We start from the raw sequence: 21,358 nt of genomic DNA on the forward strand, positions 1-21,358 counted from the left end.
AAATTATTTGTAGAAAAACTGCTACAGAAAAAAACAACAAATCTGAAAACAGCCGTATGTAGTCAGTAATGCTTGTCACGCAGTTATAATTCGACTGCAAATTAATTCAAGTAAAAGTTAAGAAGTAATTTGTATATTCCATATGCTGAAGGTTCTTATGGCTCTAAGTGCCTCATAAGTAGGTCAGATGAGAAAGCAATTGTCTGAGCCCTGCTAAGTCCTCTGGAGTAACACCTCTCAGTGGGAAAGCAGCTTATAAAAGCCGACTGAGCTGTTGCATATCATACCAACATGTGCTCCTCCGAAGAACTTGAATACCCTCAGAAACTTCTTGACTATGCACATGGATTTTTAGTCTCAAAGGTAAGAATTCAGTTGTATTTGTGCAGATATTCAGCGGATTTAAAGATTTGTCTGTGGAATCTTTAACTTTAGAATTTTTTACCTACTCAGACATATAGCTTGCAAATATAATTTTTCTGGTTAGCCAATATAGGCATCATTCTTAGGGTACGGTCTTCCTATTGTAAAAATTGGACAAGTGCTATCCATCATTTTGACTGACAGCATTTTACTGCATGTTATTATGGAGCCGTGCACATGTCCGATTTTTTTCTTTTTCAAGTTGCATCTGATTAACAGATCATACTCAACTATTCATGTCTATCGGTCCGTGGAAATAATCGCAGCATGTATAATATGCATCTAATTATTGGTTTGCTCTTGGCCATTTATGTCTGAGGGTCTGTGCAGATAGCATCCGAGTGTGGTCTAATTTTCATGGAAAGACTAAGGCCTCTTTCACATTTCCGTCGGTATGGGGCCGTCGCAAACCATCGGCCCGACATACCGTCGGACGTTGTGCAAAATTGTGCACAACGTGGGCAGCGGATGCAGTTTTCCGACACACCCGCTGCCCATTCTGAAGTCCGGGGAGGAGGGCGCGGAGTTCCGGCCGCACATGCGCGGTCGGAAATGGTGGACTTGACGGACGAAAACGTTTTTTCATCACGATGGTCCGCAAAAACACGACGCATCCGTTGCATGACGGATGCAAAGTGTGGCCATCCGTCGCAATCCGTCGTCAATAAAAGTCTATGGCAAAAAAACGCATCCTGCGAGCACATTTGCAGGATCCATTTTTTTGCCAAAACGACGGATTGCGACCGATGGCAAAAAACGGAAGTGTGAAAGAGGCCTAAATGGAGAAGATGGAAACATTTTTGTCACATCTGAGAGAATCAGATCAAACTCAGATTTTCTATAATGAGAGAAATTCAGTAATGTGAACGTGGCCTTAGAATGCTTTTATCTTTTTGGAGTATAAAAGTATTTACATCGATTTTTCTCGCTAACTTGGTACCACAATGTAATTTTTTTAATGTACATCAGGATATAATAATAATATTCTATGTACAGGTCCTTCTCAAAAAATTAGCATATAGTGTTAAATTTCATTATTTACCATAATGTAATGATTACAATTAAACTTTCATATATTATAGATTCATTATCCACCAACTGAAATTTGTCAGGTCTTTTATTGTTTTAATACTGATGATTTTGGCATACAACTCCTGATAACCCAAAAAACCTGTCTCAATAAATTAGCATATTTCACCCATCCAATCAAATAAAAGTGTTTTTTAATAACAAACAAAAAAACCAACAAATAATAATGTTCAGTTATGCACTCAATACTTGGTCGGGAATCCTTTGGCAGAAATGACTGCTTCAATGCGGCGTGGCATGGAGGCAATCAGCCTGTGACACTGCTGAGATGTTATGGAGGCCCAGGATGCTTCAATAGCGGCCTTAAGCTCATCCAGAGTGTTGGGTCTTGCGTCTCTCAACTTTCTCTTCACAATATCCCACAGATTCTCTATGGGGTTCAGGTCAGGAGAGTTGGCAGGCCAATTGAGCACAGTAATACCATGGTCAGTAAACCATTTACCAGTGGTTTTGGCACTGTGAGCAGGTGCCAGGTCGTGCTGAAAAATGAAATCTTCATCTCCATAAAGCATTTCAGCCGATGGAAGCAAGAAGTGCTCCAAAATCTCCTGATAGCTAGCTGCATTGACCCTGCCCTTGATGAAACACAGTGGACCAACACCAGCAGCTGACATGACACCCCACACCATCACTGACTGTGGGTACTTGACACTGGACTTCAGGCATTTTGGCATTTCCTTCTCCCCAGTCTTCCTCCAGACTCTGGCACCTTGATTTCCGAATGACATGCAAAATTTGCTTTCATCAGAAAAAAGTACTTGGGACCACTTAGCAACAGTCCAGTGCTGCTTCTCTGTAGCTCAAAAGTGGCTTTACCTGGGGAATGCGGCACCTGTAGCCCATTTCCTGCACACGCCTGTGCACGGTGGCTCTGGATGTTTCCACACCAGACTCAGTCCACTGCTTCCTCAGGTTCCCCAAGGTCTGGAATCGGTCCTTCTCCACAATCTTCCTCAGGGTCCGGTCTCCTCTTGTTGTACAGCGTTTTCTGCCACATTGTTTCCTTCCAACAGACTTACCATTGAGGTGCCTTGATACAGCACTCTGGGAACAGCCTATTTGTTGAGAAATTTCTTTCTGGGTCTTACCCTCTTGCTTGAGGGTGTCAATGATGGCCTTCTTGACATCTGTCAGGTCGCTAGTCTTACCCATGATGGGGGTTTTGAGTAATGAACCAGGCAGGGAGTTTATAAAAGCCTCAGGTATCTTTTGCATGTGTTTAGAGTTAATTAGTTGATTCAGAAGATTAGGGTAATAGGTCGTTTAGAGAACCTTTTCTTGATATGCTAATTTATTGAGACAGGTTTTTTGGGTTATCAGGAGTTGTATGCCAAAATCATCAGTATTAAAACAATAAAAGACCTGACAAATTTCAGTTGGTGGATAATGAATCTATAATATATGAAAGTTTAATTGTAATCATTACATTATGGTAAATAATGAAATTTAACACTATATGCTAATTTTTTGAGAAGGACCTGTATAGTACGATATATGGATTATACCAGTATTTGTAAAGAATAATGTAAGTCTTAGCTCACCAGTCTTTATCAAACTTAGATTTTTTATTACAGTTATTAGTTTGCATGTGTAAATGACAAAACATGTGCTGAACATTAGAAATATTATAATGGTAGGAAGATAGTCCATCATTGCAAAAGGCTTATTTTTTCCTTGTGGATTTTAACTATCAAAGTGTTTTGTTTTTTTAAATCTGCAGCTTGCCAATTCTGTCAACTTTTTTGCAGAGTTTTTCACCCCTTCAAATGAGTGGGAAAAAAGTACATGGAAAAACTCATGGATTTTATATAGTGTTTGTCTTATATTTATAAACCAGGTCTATGTGTTACCCAGTAAAACATGAAATGAAAGCCATATGAGCAATAAAAAAGATTTTTATTGAAAAATATTTAAAAAAAACAACACATTAAATTAAACTTCAGAAAAAGGTGACAAAAGAAGGGACACAGGTTCTAATACTATACGCATAGAAAATACATGATCTCTCTTTATTGTTGCGGTTGGAGGTTGCTCATTGTAGCGGATGCAAGATTGTAATTGCCTATTGCGGACACTAATGTTTTATCTTAGATAAATATTAAAGTAAAATATTCACTTGCTAAATAAACCACTTGTGTAATAATGTGAGTATTGTACTGAAATCACATAAATGCAGTCATGTAAGGATACCTGGAACTGGAGCCAAATGATACGGGTGAATACATTACACACAGAGTCGGACTGGACCACCAGAGAACCGGAGGATTCTCCGGTGGACCCAGGCCCTGACGCCTGCTCGCATACAGGGCCAGCAACTGCCTAGGGCCCCGCTGCTCCAAGGGCCCCCAGCTGCATGGCGTGTCACTAATAGCGGCACACCACGCAGCTGCTATGGGGGTTCCTGGTGCCAGCGGAGCAGCAGCGGGTGACAGGAAGTCTAAGCCTGTTCCCGCTGCTAAAGTGAAAAGAATATTCACGCTGCCCCATGCCCCCATGGGTGTGGAGAGGAGTGATTTCATTTAACTTTAATAGGGGGCAGTGTTCGCTGCCAGCTGCGGCTAACACTGCCCGCTATCAGGGCCTGGAGACCAGGGGCCCTGCTCCCTCAGGTGCCCCCAGCCCATGCGTCCGCTATGGGGCCATAAGCCAGAGGTTCCCAGCATCAGCGCCGCCCCTCAGTGCGCATTAATAAAGGAGACAGCGTCAGATGATGCTCCCTCTCTCATCATTCCCCTCTGCCTCTGACACACAGCGGGTGCACGATGACGTCACTTAATTGCGTACCTGCTGTGTGCCAGGCCGACTGCAGCGCATCTCCTGACATCGGAGCAGAGCTGCCACCGGAATGAGCATGGGAGTGAGGAGGAGAGGGGAGTATTGTTTTTTTTTTTTTATATATATATATATCAGTGAGTCCTGGTTGTATGGGGTGGGGAGTTGCATGATACCCTATTGTGGGTGACCTGCATGATACTCTCTGGGGTGGTGAGCTGCTTGATACCCTATAGGTGGGAGCTGCATGATACCCTAGGGGAGTGATCTGCTTAATACCCTATGGGGGGTGAGCTGCATGATACCCTAGGGGAGTGAGCTGCATGATACCCTATGGGGAAGAGCTGCATGATACCCTATGGGGGAGCTGCATGATACCCTATGGGCAGCTGCGTGATACCCTATGGGGGGCAGTATGATACCCTATGAGGGGGGGCAGCCTGATATCCTATGAGGGGGCAGCATGATACCCTATGAGGAGGAGCAGAATACTATCCTATGAGGGGGGCAGCATGATATCCTATGAGGGGGGCAGCATGATATTCTATGAGGTGGGGCAGCATGATACCCTTTGAGGGGTGGAAGCATGATACCCCGTGAAGGGGCAGAATGATATCCTATGGGGGGAACATGGTACCCTATGGGGGGCAGCATGATACCCTATGGGGGGCAGCATGATACCCTATAAGGGGGCAGCATGATTACCTATGGGGGCATGATATCCTATGAGGGGGTCAGCATGCTACCCTATGAGGGGGGCAGCATAATACCCTATGAGGGGGGCAGCATGATACCCTATGAGGAGAGGGCAGCATGATACCCTTTGAGGGGGGGCACATGATACCCTGTGAGGGGGCAGAATGATCCCCCATGAGGGGGGCAGCATGATATCCTATGAGGGGGGCAGCATGATACCCTATGGGGGGGCAGCATGATACCCTATGAGGGGGGGCAGCATGGTATCCTATGGGGGCAGCATGACACCATATGGGGGCAGCATGATACCCTTTGAGGGGGCAGCATGATACCATATGAGGGGCTGCATTATATTCCATGAAGGGGCGGCTTTATACCTTATGATGGGGCTGCATTATACTCTGAGGGGGCTACCTTATATTTTATGGGGGGCTGTATTATGCTATTTGAAAGGGGCTACATTATACGTTATGAGGGGGCTACCTAATATTCTATGCGGGGACTGCATGATACCTTATGATTGGGTTGCACTATACTCTAAGGGGGCTATCTTATACCCTATGGGCTTCATTATACTCCAAGGCTGGTTGCATTATATTCTATGGGGGGCCACATCTTCTATGGAGGGCTGCATTATTTGCTATGAGGGGGCTACATTCTATATGAGGGCTGCATTATATTCTGTGAGGGGGCTACATTATACTATATAAGGGGGCTACTTTATATACTATGAGGGGGATGCATTGTTGTACCCTATGACGGGGCTACTTTATATGCTATGAGGGGGGCTACCCTAATCCCCGCTACATAATTAAGACATGTACTACTTTATATTATACCCTGATATTAGCGTGTTTTACCGCACAATTGGTGGTCTTGTATTTATTTATATGTAGCTACATAGTGGGCCCCAATAATGATTTTCTTTGGTGGCCCAAGGTGCTCCAATCCGACACTGGTTACACAACACTTGGATTTTTCTTTGGCAAGGTGCAGTTTCCTGAACATTTCCATGGGGGCTGATAAGGTGGTTTACTCTTTCCAACTTTTTTTGCTTCATTATTATGTCCGTGTTAAAAATAAAATCATTTCGGGATTGTTAAGAGGCTGAATCAGCAGAACTGCTGAGCCCAGAGATTAGCTGCAGCGGTCACTGTTGCAGCCTGCAAACAATCACCAGAGCGGCGATGGAGATGCAGCCCTGGTCCTTGGGAGGAAGAGTAACTGCTGATTTAATTGTTTTTAGGCCAGAAACTGTGATGGAGTAAAGAAAGTTACTATACTATTGCTTCCTGCTTGTGGCTAGGCTGACAAATAGCATTTGTGTGTAACACAGTAAGACCATACACAATGTGCTGTAATACTGCAGCATATCGAGGTGACGCTCATACAAACCATCTCATCACCTGTACCTGCTGCAGATCCATTTACAAGTACAGGTAAAGTACATGAGTTTTTTTGTTTTTTAATTGAACTCACTGAAAAAACAATAGTAAACCGCTTGTCTTTTCCACTCGATTCCTGGCTGCACATTATCCTACCACTCCTCAAACTGCACAAGGGCACTTGGCTTCAGAATCAAAATTAACCATATGTTAGTTACCCTCTGCTTACATACATTTATTTATTTATTTATTTTTTACATAAAATGTCTAAAACTGTTGACATGCAGCAGGGATCTGAATGTCATTTTCTGGCTTTCCTTTGTAGACCATGTTCACAGCATGTGAACTAGGAGTATTTGATTGTCTACATGAAGCACAGGAACCAGTGTCTGCAGCAACCATTGCTTCTCGCTTGAGCACGACTGTGGATGGGATGGAGCGCTTGCTTGACGCCTGTGTTGGACTGAAGCTGTTAAAGGTTGACTTGAAAAATAATGAAGGTAATTTAATTTTAGGAATTTAAGTTTCTCATTAGAGTCTACAATGCCGGGTACAAGTCAAATCTGATATCATCACGTGAAGTTGTCCTCATGGTTGAACATGCCGTCCCAACACAATCCCCTACACAGTCCTCCATACCAACCTGTTGGATTGACAGAAGCCTGTCCTAAAATGGTTATAGGATAGGAGCATGTGCAGTATGAAGCTTCACCTCCCAATTTTATGTGCAGTAGGAAGCTACATTGCTGTGACCTGGAGATTACCGCCCTCACGCCGCATCCCATTTTCATTTTTGCGTTTCTTTCTTTTCCTCCCCTTCTTCCCAGAGTCATAACTTTTTTTTATTTTTCCGCCACTATAGTCATGTAAGGGCTTGTTTTTTGCGTGATGAGTTGTAGTTGTAAACGACACCATTGCTTTCAAAATATAGTGCACTGGAAAACAGGAAAAAAATTCCAAGTGCTGTGAAAATCCCCCCAAAAAGTGCAATTCCACAATTTTTTTTTTTTACTAATTTAACCAAATTTGTTTTCAAAGTAAAAAGGTAAATGTAGGAGTATACTAAATTAATTAATCACCACGAGAGACCCCAATTTAAAGATACATTAAAATATAACTTTTAATACATTTTGTAAAATTACTAATACAGTGAAATCGATGTGAATACTTTTCTGCCCAATGATGACAGAAGTATTCTAGGAGTGATACCTTTATTGGCTAACCAGAAAATAATATGTTTGCAAGCTTTCAGAGCACAGCGGCTCCTTCTTCAGGCAAGATTACAGATAGATTAATAAGAAAAAAGCACAATATTTAAAGAACAGTACAGCAGGACATTTTTGATGTCTGTACTGTTCTTTAAATATTGTGCTTTTTTCTTATTAATCTATCTGTAATCTTGCCTGAAGAAGGAGCCACTGTGCTCTGAAAGCTTGCAAACATATTATTTTCTGGTTAGCCAATAAAGGTATCACTCCCAGAATACTTCTGTCATGATTGGGCAGAAAAGTATTCACATCGATTTTTCTGGCTAACACGGTACCACAATACAATTTGTTATTGTACATCATAATACAGTGAAATAAACACATACCACCACCAAAGTATCATATAGACACGTGATAAGAAATACCTAAGGAGGTGCCCATCCCTATAGTACGCTACCTAACAGTGGAGGTTGGCACTATAAATCCTGCGCAATGGCGCACCCGCTCGTCGACGGCTCACCCTGCTGGCCATACTGGCCCTACTATGGAACAGGGGAAAAAGAAAAAAAATTAAAAAGATTACAGCACTAAATAGAGATATAGTGTTCAAAAAGTGGGGCTAGAGAATTTTGTAATTCAAAAGTGTCTTATATGGAAAATATTTTTAGCTGCCCCTATACTCACAAGAGTGCCTAACAGCGGGGGTTGGCAACCTAGATATAGCGAGAATGGTGCCCCCACTCATCGGTGGCTGTCCCTTCAATCCATTGTCTGAATTAGATACCTTTATGGTCTAATTTAAAGGGAGAGGGTGAGGAGGTGCTTGATATCAGTGGCTATAAGGTTATAGTTGATGTAACGCAGAGTACAGCCGTAACATTGTAGTGAGAATGATAATAACAAGTCCCACAAATATAACAAGACTAAAATAGATAGTAACTGGTGTTACAGTGGGGGAAATAATTATTTGATCCCTTGCTGATTTTCTAAGTTTGCTCACTGACAAAGACATGAACAGTCTATAATTTTAAGGGTAGGTTAATTGTAACATTGAGAGATAGAATATCAAAATTCAAAATCCAGAAAAACACATTGTATAAATTACCGGTATATACATTTATTTGAATTTTCAGTTTGAAATAAGTATTTGATCTCCTACCAACCATTAAGAGTTCTGGCTCCTACAGACCAGTTAGAGGCTCCTAATCAACTCATTACCTGAATTAATGACAGCTGTCTTACATAGTCACATTTATAAGACTCCTGTCCACAGACTCAAGTAATTAGTTAGACTCTAACAGCTACAACATGGGCAAGACCAAAGAGATTTCTAAGGATGTCAGGGACAAGATCATAGACAAAGCTGGAATGGGCTACAAAACCATAAGTAAGATGCTAGGTGAGAAGGAGACAACTGTTGGTGCATGGAGGAAATAAATAAACTGTCACCCAAAAAAGTGTATCAATAAAAAAGTACTACTGGGTATACCCTGTCAGGGGACGTGCCATACAAAGTTTAGTACTTATTCAAGATTTTTGTGCAGACGCTGGCAGTGGTCCAGTGTCCTATCACTCAACCCAAGGTACCTGATTAAATGGAAATAATGCCTATAGAGGAAGCATTTATCAAATGCTAATACAGATAAACAGATAACCTTGGTTGCATTAGTATTAGCAGTTATCACAAAATAAAGGGAGGGGTAAGATCAATTGGAAAAGGTATGTACACAAATGTAATATTGGAACAATCTCACCAATTGCTGAGGATAGGTAAGGCGGAGCCCCAATTTGCTTAGGTGGAGAAATCCTTCAAGCCACAACATCAGGAGACAATTCCCTGTCAGTCCCTGGGGGGCTATCAATAAATCTCAATCCCCGAGCTCCAGCCCTTAAGGTACCTTCACACATAACGATTTAGTTAACGATATCGTTGCTTTTTGTGACGTAGCAACGATATCGTTAACTAAATCGTTATGTGTGACAGCGACCAACGATCAGGCCCCTGCTGGGAGATCGTTGGTCGCTGCAAATGATCAGGACCTTTTTTTGGTCGCTGATCACCCGCTGTCATCGCTGAATCGGCGTGTGTGACGCCAATCCAGCGATGTGTTCACTGGTAACCAGGGTAAATATCGGGTTACTAAGCGCAGGGCCGCGCTTAGTAACCCGATATTTACCCTGGTTACCATTGTAAAAGTAAAAAAAAAAACACTACATACTCACATTCCGATGTCTGTCACGTCCCCCGGCGTCAGCTATCTGCACTGACTGTGTCAGCGCCGGCCGGCCGTAAAGCAGAGCACAGCAGTGACATCACCGCTCTGCTTTACGGCCGACGCTTACACAGTGCAGGGACGCTGACGCCGGGGGACGTGACAGACATCGGAATGTGAGTATGTGTTTGTTTTTTTTCTTTTACAATGGTAACCAGGGTAAATATCGGATTACTAAGCGCGGCCCTGCACTTAGTAACCTGATGTTTACCCTGGTTACCCGGGGACTTCGGCATTGTTGAAGACAGTTTCAATGATTCAATGTTTTTCCCCTGATCGTTGGTCGCTGGAGAGAGCTGTCTGTGTGACAGCTCCCCAGCGACCACACAACGACTTACCAACGATCACGGCCAGGTGGTATCGCTGGCCGTGATCGTTGGTAAATCGTTTAGTGTAACGGTACCTTTACAAGGACAGTCCACATCTACCAAGGTTATCTGTTTATCTGTATTGGCATTTGATAAATACTTCCTCTATAGGCATTATTTCCATTATTTCCATTTAATCAGGTACCTTGGGTTGAGTGATAGGACACTGGACCACTGCCAGCGTCTGCACAAAAATCTTGAATATGTACTAAATTTTGTATGGTACATCCCCTGACAGGGTATACCCAGTACTTTTTTATCGATACACTTTTTTGGGTGACAGTTTATTTAATATATTCCTTTATTTGGTTACTAGATGGCAGCCCGATTCTAAAGAATCGGGAGTCTAGAATCCATATATACTTTATTTATTCAAATGTAAAAATAATACAATTAGTAAATAATAGTAAGAAAGAACAAAAAATGGCTGCACTCACCAGCTCTTGACAATTCTTGTTATTTAAGGTACAGTTACACAGGATCCATGAACATGCTTATGAGGGGAGGGATGAAAGACATCAGACGACAACTTTGCGTGTTGTGGGCAGTGTCAGGTAGTAGGAAAATAGCCAGTTAATAATAGGCAATAGTTCTTTGCAGGAATGCAGATATTAATAAATAGGCAGTTTATATTGCAGAGAAATTGCTGGGCAATAATGGACAATGTCCTTATGTGGCAAATAATAGAGCAATATACCCAATGTGGCAAAGAAGAGGTTAATAAACGGCAGTCTCTCAGTATAACAGTCAGTGAATAATAGGCAGTATATGGAGAAAACACCAAACAAAAGTTCAAAATTGGTGTGAAAATGTCACTGAACCACTTCACAACTAAATATATATAGTTTTGGTAAATGGTATTATCATTTTTTTGACGAAATTCGGCAGGAGCTTGAAGAGCAACGTCACTGGGCCCGCCTCCACGCAGTAGAAACTTGCTGTGAGGTAAAAATTTAAAAATCACACCAAAATGGCGGGCGGAGTGTGTCACAGTACGGCACGTTTCTGATTGGTCGCTCGCAGCAGGCGGCAACCAATCAGACACTGGACACTGTTGACGTCACTTATCTCCGGACATTAGCTCCGGACATTATCTCCGGACATTAGCTCCGGACATTAGCTCCGGACAGGAAGTTGGCACAAATTGCAGGAAGTAGTATTCTAGGCAATTATATATTAGATACATTAAAAGTTATGTTTTAATTCCTGCTTATGCTATGTTCTCAAGATTTTGGTAGGATCATGTGATACATTTAAACTATTATATATTGCTGTTTTCGCGTGCATGGAGGAAATACAAAATGACTGTCAAGCGACATCAATCTGGGGCACCATGCAAAATCTCACTTCGTGGGGTATCCTTGATCATGAGGAACGTGAGAGATCAGCCTAAAACTACACGGGGGGAACTTGATAATGATCTCAAGGCAGCTGGGACCACAGTCACCAAGAAAACTATTGGTAACACATTACGCCGTAAAGGTTTAAAATCCTGCAGTGCTCGCAAGGCCCCCCTGTTCAAGATAGCACATGTACAGGCCCATCTGAAGCTTGCCATTGAACACATGGATGCTTCTTTGAGTGATTGGGAGAAGGTGCTGTGGGCAGATGAGACAATAATTGAGCTCTTTGGCATTAACTCAACTCGCCATATTTGGAGGAAGAGAAATGCTGCCTATGACCCAAAGAACACCGTCCGCACTGTCAAGCATCGTGGTGGAAACATTATGTTTTGGGGGTGTTTCTCTGCTAACGGCACATGACTACTTCACCACTGTTGTGTGTCGGCGCTTTCCCCTGGACCACCTATGCGGATGACGTGACCCCTGCACCACCGATGGATATTCTATATGGGTGAATCCACGCCACACCGGTATTCACTCTAAGGGTTATCCTCTGCGTCCATTTCCTACATTCCTCCTGCTCTTGCCAAGCAACACTTGCTGCATAAGGACCCTAGAGCTCTACAGCTGTATCCACCTCACACGGGTACATTTATGCTGCATGGTATCCTCTGCTTCTGCCTTCTACAGTCCTTCCTTGTATTGCCATGGAACATGTGTTACATAAGGACCTTAGCTGAAACCTACATTGGACTATTGTACTGTACTTGAACCACACATAATTTTACTATTAAGAATAAGTACCCGCCGACATCCATCTGGGAGATCACGGGGCCGTACTTATTATTGAAGTCAATACTTACCATACGATACGTTTTGGACTACTACTAAGGCACCACTCTGTGATCAAGGCCACTGTGTGGCCGAAACATTAGAATTGTTGCCTTGTTACGTCTTCAACTTTTGCACCTTGAATAAAAACTTTCACTTCAGCAAAATTGACTTGCCCTGACGTGTGCAGTGATTCGTTTTCTTCAAGTATTTGGGGCCATCTGACTCCGTTCACTTGCACCGCCTACATCCCATCTACAGTCGAGTGCTAGCTCTTTGTTTACTCTACTTCACCACATCAACGGGAGAATAATAATAATTTATAATAATAATTTTATTTATATAGCGCCAACATATTCCGCAGCGCTTTACAAATTATAGAGGGGACTTGTACAGACAATAGACATTACAGCATAACAGAAATACAGTTCAAAACAGATACCAGGAGGAGTGAGGGCCCTGCTCGCAAGCTTACAAACTATGGGTTGAGAATGGATGGAGTCATGAACTGTAAAATCCCTGTTGATGGCAGAGTAAAGTACTGCAGTGCACAAATTCTGGGCCTCTCTGCCCTTTGTCGGCGCCTGTTAACCCCGTCCCGACCCATGACGCCACGTAGGCATCATGAAAGTCTGTGCCAATCCGACCCATGACGCCTATGTGGCGTCATGGAAAGATCGCGTCCCTGCAGATCGGGTGAAAGGGTTAACTCCCATTTCACCCGATCTGCAGGGACAGGGGGAGTGGTAGTTTAGCCCAGGGGGGGTGGCTTCACCCCCCCCCCGTGGCTACGATCGCTCTGATTGGCTGTTGAAAGTGAAACTGCCAATCAGAGCGATTTGTAATATTTCACCTATTAAAACTGGTGAAATATTACAATCCAGCCATGGCCGATGCTGCAATACCATCGGCCATGGCTGGAAACACTAATGTGCCCCCACCCCACCCCACCGATCGCCCCCCCCCAGCCCTCCGATCTGTCCGGTACACTGCTCCGGCTCCCCTCCGTCCTGTGCTCCGCTCCCCCGTGCTCTTGTCCGCTCCCCCCGTGCTCCAATCACCCCCCCTGCACTCCGATCCACCCCCCGTGCTCCAATCACCCCCCCTGCACTCCGATCCACCCCCCGTGCTCCGTTCCACCCCCCCGTGCTCCGTTCCACCCCCCCGTGCTCCGTTCCACCCCCCGTGCTCCGTTCCACCCCCCCATGCTCCGATCCCTTCCCCCCCGTGCTCCCCCCCACCCCATCATACTTACCGATCATTGCCGGGGTCCGTCCGTCTTCTCCCTGGGCGCCGCCATCTTCCAAAATGGCGGGCGCATGCGCAGTGCGCCCGCCGAATCTGCCGGCCGGCAGATTCGTTCCAAAGTGCATTTTGATCACTGAGATAGATTATATCTCAGTGATCAAAATAAAAAAAATAATAAATGACCCCCCCATCCTTTGTCACCCCCATAGGTAGGGACAATAAAAAAATAAAGAATTTTTTTTTTCCACTAATGTTAGAATAGGGTTAGGGTTAGGGCTAGGGTTAGGGCTAGGGTTAGGGCTAGGGGTAGGGTTAGGGGTAGGGTTAGGGGTAGGGTTAGGGGTAGGGTTAGGGCTAGGGTTAGGGTTAGGGTTTCGGTATGTGCACACGTATTCTAGTCCTCTGCGGATTTTTCCGCTGCGGATTTGATAAATCCACAGTGCTAAACAGCTGCGGATTTATGGCGGATTTACCGCGTTTTTTCTGCGCATTTCACTGCGGTTTTACAACTGCGATTTTCTATTTGAGCAGTTGTAAAACCGCTGCGGAATCCGCACAAAGAAGTGACATGCTGCGGAATGTAAACCGCTGCGTTTCCGTGCAGTTTTTCCGCAGCATGTGTACAGCGATTTTTGTTTCCCATAGGTTTGCACTGAGCTGTAAACTCATGGGAAATTGCTGCGGATCAGCCTTTAGAATTAGGCTATGTGCACACGGTGCGGATTTGGCTGCGGATCCGCAGCGGATTGGCCGCTGCGGATTCGCAGCAGTGTTCCATCAGGTTTACAGTTCCATGTAAACCTATGGAAAACCAAATCCGCTGTGCCCATGGTGCGGAAAATACCGCGTGGAAATGCTGCGTTGTATTTTCCGCAGCATGTCAATTCTTTGTGCGGATTCCGCAGCGTTTTACACCTGTTCCTCAATAGGAATCCGCAGGTGAAATCCGCACAAAAAACACTGGAAATCCGCGGAAAATCAGCAGGTAAAACGCAGTGCCTTTTACCCGCGGATTTTTCAAAAATGATGCTGAAAAATCTCACACGAATCCGCAACGTGGGCACATAGCCTTAGGGTTAGGGTTGGAATTAGGGTTGTGGTTAGGGTTAGGGGTGTGTTGGGGTTAGGGTTGTGGTTAGGGGTGTGATTAGGGTTATGGCTACAGTTGGGATTAGAGTTAGGGGTGTGTTGGGGTTAGTGTTGGAGGTAGAATTGAGGGGTTTCCACTGTTTAGGCACATCAGGGGTCTCCAAACGCAACATGGCGCCACCATTGATTCCAGCCAATCTCGTATTCAAAAAGTCAAATGGTGCTCCCTCAATTCCGAGCCCCGACGTGTGCCCAAACAGTGGTTTACCCCCACATATGGGGTACCAGCATACTCAGGATAAACTGCGCAACAATTACTGGGGTCCAATTTCTCCTGTTACCCTTGTGAAAATAAAAAAAATGCTTGCTAAAACATCATTTTTGAGGAAAGAAAAATGATTTTTTATTTTCACGGCACTGCGTTGTAAACGTCTGTGAAGCACTTGGGGGTTCAAAGTGCTCACCACATATCTAGATAAGTTCCTTGGGGGGTCTAGTTTCTAAAATGGGGTCACTTGTGGGGGGTTTCTACTGTTTAGGAACACCAGGGGCTCTGCAAACGCAACGTGACGCCCGCAGACCATTCCATCAAATTCTGCATTTCAAAAGTCACTACTTCCCTTCTGAGCCCCGACGTGTGCCCAAACAGTGGTTTACCTCCACACATGGGGCATCAGCATACTCAGGAGAAACTGGACAACCACTTTTGGGGTCCAATTTCTCCTGTAACCCTTGGGAAAATAAAAAATTCTGGGCTAAATAATTATTTTTGAGGAAAGAAAACGTATTTATTATTTTCACGGTTCTGCATTATAAACTTCTATGAAGCACTTGGGGGATCAAAGTGCTCACCACACATCTAGATAAGTTCCTTTCGGGGTCTAGTTTCCAAAATGGGGTCAATTGTGGGGGGTTTCTACTGTTTAGCCACATCAGGGGCTCTGCAAACGCAATGTGACGCCCGCAGAGCATTCCATCAAAGTCTGCATTTCAAAACGTCACTACTTCAATTCCGAACCCCGGCATGTACCCAAACAGTAGTTTACCCCCACATATGGGGTATCACCGTACTCAGGAGAAACTGGACAACAAATATTGGGGTCAAATTTCTCCTGTTACCCTTGGGAAAATTAAAAAATTCTGGGCTAAATAATTATTTTTGAGGAAAGAAAACGTATTTATTATTTTCACGGCTCTGCATTATAAACTTCTGTGAAGCACTTGGGGGTTCAAAGTGCTCACCACACATCTAGATAAGTTCCTTTCGGGGTCTAGTTTCCAAAATGGGGTCACTTGTGGGGGGTTTCTACTGTTAAGCCACATCAGGGGCTCTGCAAATGCAACGTGACGCCCACAGAGCATTCCATCAAAGTCTGCATTTCAAAACGTCACTACTTCACTTCCGAGCCCCGGTATGTGCCCAAACAGTGGTTTACCCCCACATATGGGGTATCAGCGTACTCAGGAGAAACTGGACAACAACTTTTGGGGTGAAATTTCTCCTGTTACCCTTGGGAAAATAAAAAATTCCAGGCTAAAAGATAATTTTTGAGAAAATAATTTTTTTATTTTCATGGCTCTGCGTTATAAACTTCTGTGAAGCACTTGGGGGTTCAAAGTCCTCACCACACATCTAGATTAGTTCCTTTGGGGGTCTAGTTTCCAAAATAGGGTCATTTCTGGGGGATCTCCAATGTTTAGGCACACAGGGGCTCTCCAAACGTGACATGGTGTCCGCTAATGATTGGAGCTAATTTTCCATTTAAAAAGCCAAATGGCGTGCCTTCCCTTCCGAGCCCTGCCGTGCGCCCAAACAGTGGTTTACCCCCACATATGGGGTATCAGCGTACTCAGGACAAACTGGACAACAACATTTGGGGTCCAATTTCTCCTATTACCCTTGGCAAAATAGGAAATTCCAGGCTAAAAAATCATTTTTGAGGAAAGAAAAATTATTTTTTATTTTCATGGCTCTGCGTTATTAACTTCTGTGAAGCACCTGGGGGTTTAAAGTGCTCAATATGCATCTAGATAAGTTCCTTGGGGGGTCTAGTTTCCAAAATGGGGTCACTTGTGGGGGAGCGCCAATGTTTAGGCACACAGGGTCTCTCCAAACGCGACATGGTGTCCGCTAACAATTGGAGCTAATTTTCCATTCAAAAAGTCAAATGGCGCTCCTTCCCTTCCGAGCCTTACCATGTGCCCAAACAGTGGTTTATCCCCACATGTGAGGTATTGGTGTACTCAGGAGAAATTGCCCAACAAATTTTAGGATCCATTTTATCCTGTTGCCCATGTGAAAATGAAAAAATTGAGGCTAAAAGAATTTTTTTGTGAAGAAAAAGTACTTTTTCATTTTTACGGATCAATTTGTGAAGCACCTGGGGGTTCAGAGTGCTCACTATGCATCTAGATAAGTTCCTTGGGGCGTCTAGTTTCCAAAATGGGGTCACTTGTGGGGGAGCTCCAATTTTTAGGCACACGAGGGCTCTCCAAACATGACATGGTGTCCGCTAAAGAGTGGAGCTAATTTTTCATTCAAAAAGTCAAATGGCGCTCCTTCCCTTCCAAGCCCTGCCGTGTGCCCAAACAGTGGTTTACCCCACATATGAGGTATCAGCGTACTCAGGACAAATTGGACAACAACTTTCGTGGTTCAGTTTCTCCTTTTACCATTGGGAAAATAAAAAAATTGTTGCTAAAAGATAATTTTTGTGACTAAAAAGTTAAATGTTCATTTTTTCCTTCCATGTTGCTTCTGCTGCTGTGAAGCACTTGAAGGGTTAATAAACTTCTTGAATGTGGTTTTGAGTACCTTGAGGGGTGCAGTTTTTAGAATGGTGTCACTTTTGGGTATTTTCAGCCATATAGACCCCTCAAACTGACTTCAAATGTGAGGTGGTCCCTAAAAAAAAATGGTTTTGTAAATTTCGTTGTAAAAATGAGAAATCACTGGTCAAATTTTAACCCTTATAACTTCCTAGCAAAAAAAATTTTGTTTCCAAAATTGTGCTGATGTAAAGTATACATGTGGGAAATGTTATTTATTAACTATTTTGTGTCACATAACTCTCTGGTTTAACAGAATAAAAATTCAAAATGTGAAAATTGCGAAATTTTCAAAATTTTCGCCAAATTTCCGTTTTTATCACAAATAAACGCAGAATTTATTGACCTAAATTTACAACTAACATGAAGCTCAATATGTCATGAAAAAACAATCTCAGAACCGCTAGGATCCGTTGAAGCGTTCCTGAGTTATTACCTCATAAAGGGACACTGGTCAGAATTGCAAAAAACGGCAAGGTCTTTAAGGTCAAAATAGGCTCGGTCATGAAAGGGTTAAGCAAAAAGAAATTGTGTCATTTTCCAAGACCCATAGCATCTTCATTTCTCATGATCTTGGGCTGGGTGAGAACTTGTTTTTTGTGCACCGAGCTGACATTTGTATTGATAAATTTTTGGTGTAGATACAATGTTGCAGCCAACAGAAAAAGGTAATTCTGTCATTTTGACTTTTTTTCTCTTTACGACGTTTACTGATCGGATTAATTTTTTTTTTTTTTTTACAGTGGGAAAAATAAGTATTTAGTCAGCCACCAATTGTGCACGTTCCCCACTTAATAAGATGAGAGACCCCTGTAATTGACATCATCGGTAGACCACAACTATGAGAGTCAAAATTGAGAAAACAAATCCAGACAATCACCTTGTCTGATTTGGCAAGATTTATTTTGAAAACTACGGTGGAAAATAAGTATTTGGTCATTAACAAAAGTTCATCTTAAAGGGAACCTGTCACCCCGTTTTTTCAGATTGAGATATAAATACTGTTAAATAGGGCCTGCGCTGTGCGTTACTATAGTGTATGTAGTGTACCCTGATTCCCCACCTATGCTGAGAAATACATTACCAAAGTCGCCGTTTTCGCCTGTCAATCAGGCTGGTCAGGTCGGGTGGGCGTGGTGACATCGCTCTTTTCTTCCCCAGCTTTCCGTTGGTGGCGTAGTGGTGTGCGCATGTCCAAGTTCCGAATTCCCTGCACGCACGTGAAGACACAGCGCGCGATCTGCGCTGTCATCCCTTTCATCGGTGAGGGCGGCCATCTTCCTGGGGCCGCGCGTGCGCAGATAGCGTGCTCTGCTGCACGGGGCTTCAGGAAAATGGCCGCGGGATGCCGTGCGTGCGCAGAAGAGATCGCGGCGGCCATTTTCCCAAAGCCGAGATGCAAACTCGGCTTTGGGAAAATGGCCGCCGCGATCTCTTGTGCGCACGCGCGGCATTCCGCGCCCATTTTCCTGAAGCCCCGTGCAGCAGAGCACTCTATCTGCGCACGCGCGGCCCCAGGAAGATGGCCGCCCCCACCGATGAAAGGGATGACAGCGCAGATCGCGCGCTGCTTGTTCACGTGCCCACAGTGGATTAGTCACTTCAACATGCGCACACCACTACGCCACCAACGTAAAGCTGAGGAAGAAACAGCGCTGTGAACATGCCCACCCGACCTGACCAGCCTGATTGACAGGCGAAAACGGCGACTTTGGTAATGTATTTCTCAGCATAGGTGGGGAATCAGGGTACACTACATACACTATAGTAACGCACAGCGCAGGCCCTATTTAACAGTATTTATATCTCAATCTCAAAAAACGGGGTGACAGGTTCCCTTTAATATTTTGTTATATATCCTTTGCTGGCAATGACAGAGGTCAAACGTTTTCTGTAACTCTTCACAAGGTTGGCACACACTCTTGTTGGTATGTTGGCCAATTCCTCCATGCAGATCTCCTCTAGAGCAGGGGTCCCCAACTCCAGTCCTCAAGGCCCACCAAGATGTTGGTAATAATTGCATCACCTGTGCAATGCAAAGGAAATCCTGAAAACATGACCTGTTGGTGGGCCTTGAGGACTGGAGTTGGGGACCTCTGCTCTAGAGCAGTGATGTTTTGGGCCTGTCGCTGGGCAACACGGATTTTCAACTCCTTCCAAAGGTTTTCTATGGGGTTGAGATCTGGAGACTGGCTAGGCCACTCCAGGATCTTCATATGCTTCTTATGAAGCCACACCTTCGTTGCCCTGGTGGTGTGCTTGAGATTATTATCATTCTGAAAGACCCATCCATATTTCATCTTCAATGCCCTTGCTGATGGAAGGAGGTTTGCACTCAAAATCTCATGATATATGGCCCCATTCATTCTTTCATGTACACAGGTCAGCCATCCTGGTCCCTTTGCAGAGAAACAGCCCCATAGCATGATGTTGCCACCCCCATGCTTTACAGTAGGTATGTTGTTCTTTGGAAGCAACTCAGCATTCTGTCTTCTCCAAACACGACGAGTTTTGTTTCTCTACCAAACCATTCTACTTTGGTTTCATCAGACCATATGACATTCTTCCAATACTCTTCTGGATAATCCAAATGCTCTCTAGCAAACTTCAGATGGACCCGGACATGTACTGGCTTAAGCAGGGGGACACATCTGGCACTGCAGGATCTGAGTCCCTGGCGGCATAGTGTGTTACTGATGGAAACCTTTGTTACAGTGGTTCCAGCTCTATGCAGGTCATTCTCTAGGACCCCCCGTGTGGTTCTTGGATTTTTGATCACCATTCTGGTAATCATTTTGACCCCACAGGGTGAGATTTTGCGTTGAGCCCCCAGATCGAGGCAGATTATAAGTGGTCTTGTATGTCTTCCATTTTATTATTTCTGCCACAGTTGATTTCATCACACGAAGCTGCTTGCCTATTGCAGATTCAGTCTTCCCAGCCTGGTGCAGGGCTACAATTCTGCTTCTGGTGTCTTTCGACATCTCTTTGGTCTTCAAAATAGTGGAGTTTGGAGTATGATTGTTTGAGGTTGTGGACAGGTGTCTTTTATACTGATAACAAGTTCAAACAGGTGCAATTACTACAGGTGGACAGAGGAGCCTCTTAAAGAAGAAGTTACAGGTCTGTGAGGTGACCATAATATTCAAAATAAATCTTGCCAAATCAGACATGGTGATTTTCTGGATTTGTTTTCTCAATTTTGACTGTCATAGTTGTGGTCTACCTATGATGTCAATTACAGGCCTCTCTCATATTTTTAAGTGGGAGAGCTTGCACAATTGGTAAGAAAGTAACATAGTAACATAGTTATTAAGGTTGAACGAAGACTTTAAGCCCATCTAGTTCAACCTATAGCCTAACCTAACATGCCCTAACATGTTGATCCAGAGTAAGTTCCACATTGGGGAAAACGATTCCTTTTCGACTCCACATACGGCAATCAGACAAGTTCCCTGGATCAACGCCCTATCAAGGAATCTAATATATATATATAACCTGTAGCATTATACTTTTCAAGAAAGGCATCCAGTCCCCTCTTAAATTTAAGTAATGAATCAGTCATTAAAACATCATACGGCAGAGAGTTCCATAGTCTCACTGCTCTTACAATAAAGAACCCACGTCTGTTATTATGCCTAAACCTTCTTTCCAGACGTAGACGATGCCCCCTTGTCCCTGTCTCAGGTCTATGATTAAAAAGATCATCAGACAGGTCTTTGTACTGTCCCCTCATACAGTCATGGCCAAAAGTATTGACACCCCTGCAATTCTGTCAGATAATACTCCGTTTCTTCCTGAAAA

General features: G+C 43.9%; 1 protein-coding gene across 1 annotated transcript in view; it reads left to right on the forward strand.

Moving 5' to 3' along the window:
* Window positions 1-287: 287 nt before the first annotated feature.
* LOC138673020 (acetylserotonin O-methyltransferase-like) overlaps window positions 288-21,358 on the forward strand; it is a 194,482-nt gene continuing 173,411 nt past the window's right edge. The window contains exons 1-2 of the mRNA XM_069761556.1: window positions 288-363; window positions 6,691-6,865. Of these exons, the coding sequence (XP_069617657.1) occupies window positions 292-363; window positions 6,691-6,865 (247 nt within the window). The 5' untranslated portion in view covers window positions 288-291. The remainder of the gene's footprint in view (window positions 364-6,690; window positions 6,866-21,358) is intronic.

The sequence above is a fragment of the Ranitomeya imitator genome, chromosome 3, assembly GCF_032444005.1.
Source record: "Ranitomeya imitator isolate aRanImi1 chromosome 3, aRanImi1.pri, whole genome shotgun sequence".
NCBI lineage: Eukaryota > Metazoa > Chordata > Amphibia > Anura > Dendrobatidae > Ranitomeya > Ranitomeya imitator.